Source organism: Plecotus auritus (genome assembly GCF_963455305.1).
Source record: "Plecotus auritus genome assembly, chromosome: 7".
NCBI lineage: Eukaryota > Metazoa > Chordata > Mammalia > Chiroptera > Vespertilionidae > Plecotus > Plecotus auritus.
Genome location: NC_137774.1, coordinates 136311949 through 136324337, shown reverse-complemented (window position 1 = coordinate 136324337; position 12389 = coordinate 136311949). Strand labels below are relative to the sequence as shown.

The 12389-nt window shown below is 40.1% G+C and overlaps 1 protein-coding gene across 2 annotated transcripts in view; it reads right to left on the bottom strand.

Moving 5' to 3' along the window:
• The window catches only part of CERT1 (ceramide transporter 1), a 109013-nt gene that overhangs the window by 42916 nt on the left and 53708 nt on the right, over nucleotides 1–12389 (bottom strand). For both annotated transcript variants that reach the window (XM_080680334.1, XM_080680335.1), the window contains exons 7-8: nucleotides 7774–7857; nucleotides 2340–2497 (exon numbers count right to left, since the gene is read on the bottom strand). In XM_080680334.1, the coding sequence (XP_080536460.1) occupies nucleotides 2340–2497; nucleotides 7774–7857 (242 nt within the window). The remainder of the gene's footprint in view (nucleotides 1–2339; nucleotides 2498–7773; nucleotides 7858–12389) is intronic.

The following is a 12389-nucleotide window of genomic DNA, read 5'->3' as shown; positions in this document are numbered from 1 at the left end:
GACCATGTTGGCGGGGGGGGGCAGTTAGGGATGACAAGGCCAGAGAGGGGGGTCAGGGAGGGACCAGGCCGACAGGGGGGGCAGTTAGGGGCGACCAGGCCAGCAGGGGGGGCAGTTAGGGGCAATCAGGCCGGCAGGCAGAGGGAATTAGGGGCAATCAGGCAGGCAGGCAGGTGAGTGGTTAGGAGCCAGCAGTCGCGGATTGTGAGAGGGATGTCCGACTGCCGGTTTAGGCCCGGACATCCCCTGAGGGGGTCCCGGATTGGAGAGGGTGCAGGCTGGGCTGAACACCCGCTTCCCCCGTGCATGAATTTCTTGCACTGGGCCTCTAGTACAATAATAAAAATGAATAAACTACCACTAGATGTAACAACATGAATAAATCTCAAGTCATGTTAAGGGGGAAAAAAAACAGACACAAGAGTGTATACTGTATGATTTCATTTATGATGTTCATGAACATATGAAACTAATCTATGATCATGTAAGTTGGAATTATGGTCACCTCTTGAGGTGGTGGTGGTGGTAGGGGAATGAAGGAACCTTGTGCTATAAAAGTTCTTTCTGCATGTTGATGTGACTGGGGATTATAGGGGTATATACAAATGTACAAAAATCATCAAGCAGTACACTTAAGATTAGTGTACTTCACTATATATATTAACATATCGTAAAAAGTGAACAAAACCAAACTACACAGCACAGCAATATTAAAAAGACTTAGGGAAAAGTGAAATTACACATGTGAGTCTACTAATGTAAGCAAACATCTTAAATGAATAGAAGAATATTTTTAGGCAGTGTGGTTAGATATGAATGAAGATGATGATTCCTTAGTGAAGGTTAAAGAGACTAAAGAAAAAAGTTTTAAATAAACTGGTCTAGATGAGTTGAATGATTCTCTTGAACCATTAGTCTAATAGATTTAAGGGGTTGTCCTGTTTTCTCAATACATTATTTTTGAGAGCACAGGGAATCTTCTAAAAATTCAATTTGATCCACATTGGTATAGAGTTGAAATCTTTCAATAGAGAACAGTCTGACTCCTGAATAATAATGAAATGTTTGTACCTTAAATGGATGTTTTTATTGCCAGTTTTTAAAAGATACATATTTTGTCAGTCAATATGGCTACTTCACTTGAGAATTCTGAACAATTCTCTTTTTGTCTGAACATGGGGACCGTTTTAAATACACAGTGATATTCAAATCCTATGGCCATTCTGCCATTACAACAGTGTTGACAATGCTTTCCTAGTGTCCTGCTTTAAATTCATTAACACCTTCAAGTTCTACAAGCAATATTATTCACTGATTAAGAAGATTCTGACTGGCCCTAGCCAGTTTGGCTCTGTGATTAGAGCATCAGCCCTTGGACTGAAGGGTCCCAGGTTCTCTTCCAGTCATAGGCCTTGGCTTCAGGCTCACAACCAATCAATGTGTCTCTCTCATATCAATGTTTCTCTGTCTCTGTCTCTCCCGCTCCCTTCCACTCACTCAAAAAAAATAAATAAATTAATTAATAAATGGGAAAAATATCCTCGGGTGAGGATTAACACCCCCCCCCCCCCCCGACACACACATGAAACAACCACCACCACCAAAGATTCTGACTGATTTCTAGCCTAGTATCCAGAGCTGAAATATAGAAAATAGTAAAATTCTTCTAATTCTGCTACTTAACACCTCTGGACAAGTCTCGGGGCCACAGTTCCTCTTCTATAAAATGGTGGCATATTTGGGTTCTAACATTTTACTATTTCATTGATGTTGAATTATAAACAGAATATTCCTACTAAACAAATTCACTAAGCCATACATTACACTAGAAACTAAATATTCATATTTTAATATTATCAGTGTAGCAATTTAAACATAGGTCAGAAAAGGTGAACAGTAAGCAAATGTTTAATGAACAATATAATGTATGTTGAATGATATCACAATGACCTTGGAAAATCCACATGGTTATAAATGCAATAAGTTAATATTTAACTTTATAAATTGGTGTTTAAGTTAGTTTATAAAGCTTAAGTACAGTTTCATATGTCATACAATAAAGCTGGGTAATTTTAAATGGCTCATCACTTCCATTCCAAAGCATTGCTGTTATTACAAAAATGTTATTAATCAAGAATGCATATTATACAGTTACTGAATACTTAACTGATGAATCTCATTAGGAAAATAAGGTTAAGATGCCCGCAAAGTTTCAGAAGTACCACCTGCTACTTCTATCAACCCCAATGCATTTTTCCCTAAGAAGTTAGTTTGGTTTAAATATTCAATCCATATATAAAACTTAAATGATTATTTAACAGAAAGAAAACTGGTCTTACCTTATCCATTCTCTTTTGCCAGCTGTCCTCACGTTTTACCATTAGTTCAATACAATGAGAAAGTGTAGCAAGGATTCCAGCAGTAGTTGCTTTAAAAGTTATTGCCTCTCCTTTAAAGTCTATACCATTAATTCCTTTCGGTGGTACCTGTGGAAATACTAAAAAAGAAAATTTTCCACTGAAAATCTTCCTAATGGAAATATAATCCTTCACAATTTTAAAATTAAAACTTGTTTAGAAAACTAGCAAATCAGCTGAAACCAGTTTGGCTCAGTGGATAGAGCGTCGGCCTGCGGACTGAAGGGTCCCAGGTTCGATTCCGGTCAAGGGCACGTACCTTGGTTGCAGGCACATCCCCAGTAGGAGGTGTGCAGGAGGCAGCTGATCGATGTTTCTCTCTCATCGATGTTTCTAACTCTCTATCCCTCTCCCTTCCTCTCTGTGAAATATCAATAAAATATATTTAAAAAAAAGAAAACTAGCAAATCAGCCCTGGCCAGTGTGACTTAGTTGGTTGGAGTGTTGTGCCATATACCAAAAAGTGCAGATTCTATTTCCAGTCAGGGTATATACTCAGGTTGGAGATTCGATCCCTGGTTGGGGCATCTGCAAGAGGCAACTGATCAATGATGTTTCTCTCTCTCTCTCCCCGCCTTCCTCTCTCTAAAATATAAAGTAACAAACAAACAAAACCCTAGCAAATCAGAGCAGACTTTCAGAATATAATTTCCTTCCTGTTGGTCAACATTTAAAAATTCCCATCCATACTCTATCAGCAAAGAAGCTTGTGGGAGCATATGTACTTTCAAGTCCTTTTTTCTGGATTCTATTTCCTGAAATCTATTTGCTGTGCTGCATTTAGTGAATAAAGTAGTAGGAGAATATATATAAAACCCTAAGTGACCGGCCGACCGTTTGACAGGTTGCTATGACGCGCACACAGAAGCTCAACACAGGAGTTGTCCCTGGTTGTCAGTGTGCTCCCACAGTGGGAGCACCGCTCAGCTGACCGATAGGCGCCAGACGCCGGGCTCAAGGTTGGCGAGCACAGCTGCAGCAGTGTGAGCCTCCCCTGCCTCTGTGGCAGCACTACCAGGCAGCGGCAGGTGCAGCAGGGCCAGGATGAGCGGGAACATGTGGCACCTGGCCTGGGCTCAGGCTCCTTGCCACCTGCTGGTGCTTCACGCACTACTACATCTCTCGGGCCGAAACCGGCAGTCCAACATCCCCCAAGGGGTCCCGGATTGCAAGAGGGTGCAGGCCAGGCTGAGGAACCCCACCAGTGCACAAATCCGTGCACCAGGCCTCTAGTCCTATATAATAAAAGGGTATTGATGTCTCAAACTATTAATACTGAATTGTCTTTTTTTCTCTTCTCAGTTTGCATAGTTTTTGCTTCATATATTTTGGGGCTTATTGTTACGTGCAATTATGTGTATAACTGTTGTATCTTTTTGATGGATTGACCCTTATATCCTCATAAAAATCTTCTCTTTGTCTCTAGAAACATAAATTAAGATGATACAGAATATAACAAGAAAATTTACATTAGAAGTAAATAAGAAATTTGTTCACTGAAAATTTAGGGAACAGTGCTTCCACCATGACCCAGAACTCTTGAGGTCTTTAACTAAGGAAGGTGTTTGCTTATCCAAAAACTTCTCCTCTGGTCTAATCTAAAGGCAAATTACTTTAATTGCCTTTCTTTTCAGGTTAGAATCGTTGGAAGTTTTACTCTTGCTCTATTCTACCCCCTCTGTAAAATCCTATTTTTGTAATGTTCACTGTTTACCAGCTAGTTCTAACTTTTTAAGACTTTAGCATACTCAATACTACAATATGTGATTTAGACCTAATCCTTAATGATGGCTTTAATGATGAGACTCATTATAATTATTTGAAGATTCCATTATCTTGTAACCAATGTTTCTGGAATCCTAGCACCAAGACCCTGTCAGTTTTTAAGAGATGATTTATATAGTCTAATCCCAAACTATGATCAATAGTATCAGACTTAAAGATTACATGTTCTACTTACTTTCCACCTACGATGATTAACAAAAGTTAATTTCCATTAACCCTAAGGAAGGAATTTTTTAAACAGTGACTTCCACAAGTATACTGATAATGTGACTCATTATTTAAAAAAGTATGCAAACAAGCTTGTATAGGATAATTCTCTAAATGACAGCAACAGCCCTATCTTCCATTGCTTGGTTTCAAGGCTCTCTTCAAAAAAGAGATGTTGGGGGCTTTCCTTAATGTCTGGAGGTCTAGCCATCTGTTTACATTAAAGAGTTATGACCTGTAAACCCTGTATGCAATAGCAGTTTATTTTAACAAGTGGAATTCATCAAAGGGTGACGTGGTAGCAAGACAGCTTTTTCATGATGGGCCCTTGAAAATCTCTACTTATAGGTCTTTCTCAAGGTCCACTCAAATGTCTCCAGAGTTTAACTTTGTATCAGAAAATATTTGTCTGGTTGATAGGCATTCGGCAAACAGGGTTAGAAAAGGGAGCTGGGGATGGCATCTTTCAATATGTAAACTTACCTTTAGTCCCTGGCTACCAGATTTCTTGGAGATAAGCAGAATAGTGATACTCTTAGATTTCAATAATCAATAGGTACATTTCCACTTAATCACTTTATTGATAGACTGATATACCCAGCTTTTGCTGTGCCAAGTATTCCTGAATCTATAACTCTTTAGTTCAATTTCTATAGGAAATAAGCTTCCATTCTTCTTTGCAGAATGTAGGCGTGGTAGTTGAGTATATGTGGAATGGAAGACTAGATCTATGAGTTTTACAACTTCTTTCAATAATTTTTGCAATATGCAAACAAAATATTTTTCTATTTAAGCAGACTATTCATTGTGAAATTAAAATGTAACTGGGGAAAAAACCTTCCCAAATTAAACGTTTAATTTAATAAAAATACATAAATATAGATGATTCTATAAGGTTCAACAATGTAGTCCAAAGTTATAAGGAAATTTTGTAATAAGCTAGTATTTTGCAAAACTGAGAGGGAGCTATGTTATAAAGAAAAAGTAGAGAGCCATGATGAAACTAAGAAATAAGAAGGAAAAGGGGGGGAGAGAAACATTACATTTTAGTGCCAATATTCAGATGGAATATTCTCATATGGTATTTGAAATAGAAAATTATTCCCATGCATATAAAAGTTGTTTTTTTTTTGGTGGGTTTTTTTGTTGTTGTTGTTAATCCTCACCCGAGGATATTTTTTCCATTGATTTTTAGAGAGTGGAGGGAAGGAGAGATATAGATTAAGAAACATTGATGTCAGAGAGACACATCAATTGGTTGCCTCCTGCAGGTGCTCTATCAGGACCAGGGACCAAGCCTGCAACTGAGGTATGTGCCCCTGACCGTAATCGAACCCAAGACTCTTCATTCCACAGGCCAATGATCCAACCAATGAGCCAAACCAGCCAGGGCCATCCATACAACAGTTTTAAAAAATTATCTGAAAACATGACACAGCTATAGATTATTTCATAGTCTTTCATAACTTCAACAAAAATGAGCACAATTAGATTTAACTTATTTTTTTCCACAAAGGCTTATTTGTAACTTTAAAAAATTTCAGGAATCCATTCTGGCTTTTTATTAGGACATGTCAAAACAGGAACACTGACTATTAATCACAAGGTTTCTGGTGTTTAAGATTCTACATATGAGTGATGCCATATGGCATTTGTTTTTAGCTTAGTTCTCTTAGCATAATGCCCTTTAGGTTGATAACTGTCACAAAACAGAGGTTTCTAATGAACAATTCAGAATTCCATCTAATGAGTTAGCCATCCTATATAATAAAAGGCTAATATGCAAATAGACCAAACAGTGAAACAACCGGTTGCTATGACGTGCGCTGACCATCAGGAGGCACATGCGGAATATGGCAGGCATTGGTAGCAGGCAGCAGAGCAAGAAACATGGCAGGCACCGGCCATGGTGGGATGGTGGAGCAGGTGTGGTGGGGTGCCAGTCGCTGTCATCGGGGCGAGCCTCTGGTGGTTACTGAAAATTCTTTGCTCCCAGGCACCATGATCCTACCGGGCGCTCGCACCTGCTGTTGGCACCAGCCCCAATCACACCCACTGCCAGCACTGGAGCTGCCGCTCACACCTCTACCAGCATCCGGCGCTGGTCCTGACCGCTCAGCTCCGTCAGCAGGTGCGACGGAGAGCTTCTCCACCTCCCCCTGCTCCTCAGGGGCAATCAGGGCCAGCAGCTGCCACTCACACCCATTGCCAGTGCCAGAGCCGCCACTCACACCCACTGCCAGTACTGGCCCTGCTTGTACCCACTGCCTGCTCCCAGCATCGGTCCCGATCACTTGGCGCTGTCAGCGGGTGCAAGCAGTGGCTGCTGGCCCTGATTGCCCCTGAGGGCTTCTCCATCTCCCCCTGCTCCTGAGGGGCAATTGGGACAGCAGCCGCCACCTGCACCTGCTAATGGTGCCGGCCCTGCCTCACACACGCTGCTGCTGCTGGCCCCAGTTGCTCTGTGCTGACAGCAGGTGAGAGTGGGGCTAGCGCCATCAGCACGTGGGAGCAGCCGCAGCGGGAGTGGGGCTGCTGGCAGACACGGGACCAGGGGCCGTGGTGGGAGGGGCCAGGTGGAGGCGTGGAGGATGGGCCGAGGCCTGCCCCTGTGCCCACCGCAGCCTCGCAGCCCACAGTTCCTTTCAAGGCGCATGAATTTGTGCACTGCGCCCCTAGTTCTAAATAAAAAAAGGACCAATTAATAAACTGGTATATGAAATAAACTACTTTTTTCCTGGTCTATAAACAATTGTGCTGTGAAATCAGAGCTATTACAATAATTTTATTTTAATAACACTGATTATATGCTTTTCAACACCAGTTTATCAAGTGGAAGGAAAAAAAGGGAGTTTCCCCTCCACCCCAAGCAACATTTTCAGTTCTAGAAACTGATTCTACCAAATAACACTGCAATAAGTGGGCCATTGTCTGGAATTTAGAATGAGTCATTGTTAGATAATTAGGAGCCATTATTATTTAATGTAAGAATGTGTCTTTTTTCTCAAGAAACTTTCATTTCTTTTTAAAAAATTACTCACTTAAGGCTCTGGTTAGAGTCTGATTCCCTGTCAAAGACCCATACCAGGGTTGCAAGTTCTATCCCTAGCCACAGTTGGGGCAACCAATTGATGTGTCTCTCTCACAGAGATGTTTTTCACTCTTTCTCTCCTCCCTCCTCCATCTTTCCCTTCCACTCTCTCTAAAACCCAATGAAAAGAATACCCTCAGGTGAGGATTAACAAAATAAAACAAAAAAATAGCCAAAAGTCATTTAGATAATTATTCTTGTTATATAGTTAGTGATTATATAACTTTAGAAAGTGTACTTTATCCAGCCGAGGGAGGAAAATGTATTACTTACATTTTTCCTTATTGCCATTGGTATTATGCAAGAAGTCTCCATCAGAACGTGTTGTAGGAAAGTCATCTTCATCATCTTCTACCACTAAATAAAATATAATTAAGGATATTAGGATGAAAGAAAATAGAAATTAACCAATTTATTCTTAGGTCCAATCGAGTCAATACATTCTGTATTCTTTTGAGTGCAAGATTTAAGTCATTTTTGTATTTTCAGTGCTTATCAAAGTATGCCCAACAAATATGCTGTAGACATTAATACATTATAAAAACTGTACCCATTTGTATAAGGGATGTTATTAAGATATGAGTTATTTTGCCCTTTAGTCTTCCTACCTACCTTTGGGCAATTTCATAATTCCATCAGAAACCTATAATGGCTGAGCAGGACTGTAAAAGGATAACTTCCGTGCAGAAAATACCTTAGCTTGCTTCTGCGAGTTCCTAAATTTACCATTTCTAAACATGTAGGAAAACATAATAATTTACAGGTGTGATTATCGATTTTCATTCATCCCAGTGTGTCTGTGCCTAGAAATCCTTTTAACTTATCCAATTCTATAAAGAACAAAATCTCGTGTTCTCCTGTTTATCTCTTTGTTCTATTCACTCTTTTCTTTTACTGCCTAACATACTTTAACCTTTTGCACTATATATTCCACTGTGTTTTTTTTAAAATGTATTTTATTGATTTCAGAGAGGAAGGGAGAGGGAGAGAAACATTAATGATGAGAATCAATGATCGGCTGCCTCCTGCATACCCCCTACTGGGGATAGAGCCTGAAACCCAGACATGTGCCCTGGCCTGGAATGATACTAGGTGTACCAGTTAATGCAGATTTTTTCAATAGATGGAGTTACACATGTTGATATATATGCAATTTTTAAAATATATTTTATTGCTTTTTTACAGAGAGGAAGGGAGAGGGATAGAGAGTTAGAAACATCGATGAGAGAGAAACATTGATCAGCTGCCTCCTGCACACTCCCTACTGGGTATGTGCCCACAACCAAGGTATATGCCCTTGACCAGAATCGAACCTGAGACCATTGAGTCCGCAGGCCAACACTCTATCCACTGAGCCAAATCGGTTAGGGAAATATATATGCAATTTGATATGTATGCTATTTTGTGGTACTGACAGCAAGCTTTAAACTTCCTATGAAGGTGTTAATTCTTAAACTTCCTATGTCAAATTTTCCTATGAAGGTGTTAACATCATAGATATTTTTATTCTTAAAAATGTCGAATTTCGTGCCAAAAAAAGAGCATTTGTGGGAAGTTTTAATTCATTATTTTGAAGAAAAAGTTATCGTATACTTTGGGAAGCTTATGGTGAACATGCTCCATCTCAAGATACATGTGAACGCTTGTTTAAACGCTTTAAAAGTGATGATTTTGATGTGAAAGACAAAGAACATCCAAAGTTTGAAGACCAACAATTACAAGCATTATTGGATGAAGATGCATGTCAAACGCAAAAACAACTTGCAGAAAGATTAAACATTGATCAACAATTTCCAATCACTTACAAGCAATGGGAAAGATTTTAAAGGAAGGAAAATGGGTGCCACATCAACTGAACGAAAGACAAATGGAAAACCAAAAAGTCATCAATAAAATGTTGCTTTAACGGCACGAAAGAAAGTATTTTTTGCATCGAATTGTGACTGGCGATGAAAAGTGCATTTATTTTGAGAATCCCAAATGCACAAAATCATGGGTTGACTGATCCAGGTCAACCATCAACATCGACTGTAAGGCCAAATAGCTTCAGAAAGAAGACAATGCTCTGTGCTTGGTAGGATCAGGAAGGTGTGGTATATTATGAGCTTCTAAAACCAGGTGAAACTGTTAATACTGATCGCTACTGACAACAAATAATCAATTTGAACCACGCTTTGATCGTGAAACGACCAGAATGGGCCAGAAGACATGGCAAAGTAATTTTGCTTCATGATAATGCACCATCACACACTTCAAAACTAGTTAAAGACACATTAAAAGATCTTGCCTGGGAAGTATTAACCCACCGTCTGTATTCACCAGACCTTGCTCTTTCAGATTACCACTTGTCCCGATCGATGGCACATGTACTTTCTAAACAGCACTTCAAAACATACGAAGAAGTGGAAAACTGGGTCTTTGAATGGTTTGCCTCAAAACAAGAAAAGTTCTATTGGGACGGTATCCACAAATTACCTGAAAGATGGGCGAAATGTGTAGCTAGCGATGGATATTACGATGGATGTTTCTCTTGAAATTATTGTGTTTTCTTTGACTATAAAATCCGCCATTATTAACTGGTATACTTAGTACTGTGACCTCCTGGTTCATAGGTCAACCCGCAACCACTAAGACACACCAGGCTAAATATTTCACTTTCTAAACCTCAGCCCCCAACCTTATTCTCTGCTTTCTATCAAGTGCTCTTAATAAGGCTTCTTCATTGTATTATCTTTTGAGAAATACTCTTTTTACAGAAAGAGTCTTCATTCTAAACTCTTGTACTTCTTGATTTTATCTCTTTACAAGGAGTATCTCATCCATTTTAGCTGTCTTTCCAATAGATGCAAAGCCCATTACTGTTCCTTATTCCCTCCCTGCCTGCCTGCCTGCCTGATCGCCCCTAACTGCCCTCCTCTGCCGGCCTGATCTCACCTACGGCCCTCCCGTTGGCCTGATCTCGCCCCCAATGGCCCTCCCCTGCTGCCCAATTTGGTTCTGATTGTTCGGTTTCTACGCCAGTCAGTGTCTCTGGGCCTATTTCTGGGTCTAATCAGAGAGGCGGGGCTGATCAGCAGCCCCTGTGGAGGTCCGGAGAGAAACAGAGGCACAGCTGCTGGCAAAGCCCGGAGAGACAGAGAGAGGCAACAGCTGATCAACAGCTGCCACGGAGGCTGCGGATCAGACCCTGCCTTTCTCTCTGGGCCTGATCCACAGCCCCCTCGGCAGTCAGTGCTGGGTCACCACGGCAACCCAGCACTGACTGCAGGACTGACTTCTGATGTTCGGTTGAGCCTTCGGTCGGTCGTTATGGACCCTGGGTTTTTATGTATTAGGATTGCCATTTCTAACTAGTGGGCTATTTCATTTTTTCTAATATTGGGCTAGTTCATCACTTCAAAATTTTGCTACTCATCTATAACAACTTTTTTAAACCATAAGCTGCTATTACCTACTAACACCTATTATTCAGCTAACTCAGGGGTCCTCAAACTTTTTAAACAGGGGGCCAGTTCACTGTCTCTCAGACCATTGGAGGGCCGAACTATAGTTTAAAAAAACCCCAAAAAACTATGAACAAATTCCTCTGTGCACTGCAGGCCTGGAATGAGTCGGCTGCTAAGCAGGACAGGCAGTGGCACCCGGCGGGCCAGATAAATGTCCTCGGCGGGCCGCATGTGGCCCGCGGTTCATAGTTTGAGGACCCCTGAGCTAACTGAAACCAATATCTGACACTGTTTTTTCATAGTCCATCATTCCTATAGATTTCAATATCCATAACGAAGCCTCTGTAGATACCTAAATCCCAAGATTAATCAAGTGCCCAAATTCTGTGGATCATTTGTTGTCTCATCAATCATTTATAAATATGATCAATTCTAGAAATTCATTAACAGCACACTGCTATGTTTTAAAATCAGTACTCATCATCAGACAAGATTCTGATCCTGATCTTGACTCAATACTACTCTGATTAACTGCTCTTAACCATCTGTACGCCATAAGCGTCTATAGACGCAAGCAGCAGACCTTTTTTAATTAAATTGAAACTACTGTGGCAGTTAACTGGTTAAACACTGAAAGGCTTGCACTTCACTCATATCATCATTAGTATCTTGTTTGGATTACTGAAGATTCACTTTCACATCCCTAACTACCCGATAGATTGTGCCCTTGCTGAGCATAATCGATAATTTTCAAGGTTGAAAATCCCATAATACAATGAAGAAGCCTTATTAAAATTGATAATTTTCAACCTTGTTTTTTGAGCCCAATACTCAATATATAAAACTGATGTAAAGAGACTTTCTGGCTAAAGACTGACCTTCCCTTTTCTTTTCCAACCAAATAATCCTTTGTCCATTCTTGAGGCACCTTTAAGGGATATCAGACATGGACTGAAACCACTGTTCTAATATAAATCCCCTATCTTAATCAGATCGGTTTCCCTTACCAACACAAACTGATTATGCTAAATTCCATCACTGGATATTACACATTCCTGCTTTCTGTATCACTGCAATAACCCAAATTAATTACATTAATAATACCAGCTATTTATTTTTTTGCTGTTAAGCACAGTGCTAACATATATAATTCTTATTTTAATTGTCACAATTGTATGTGCAGGACGTAACATCTAGTTTACAGTTGAGGAAACAGATATGAAGAAATGTTTCCTCAATGAATAGAGTATTTCCTTTAATGTGGTACATATGTCTTATTTTACAATCAAGAAGTATGTTTCGGTTAAAGATAATGTCTTCAACTTCTGTAATCCCAGAGTACCTAAGACCTAAAGGGTTAATTAAATCTTACTGAAGAATGGTGGGAGTGGTGGAGGTCAAGGTTAAGACTGCCTTACTAGCAATTCTGATAAAACATTTTAT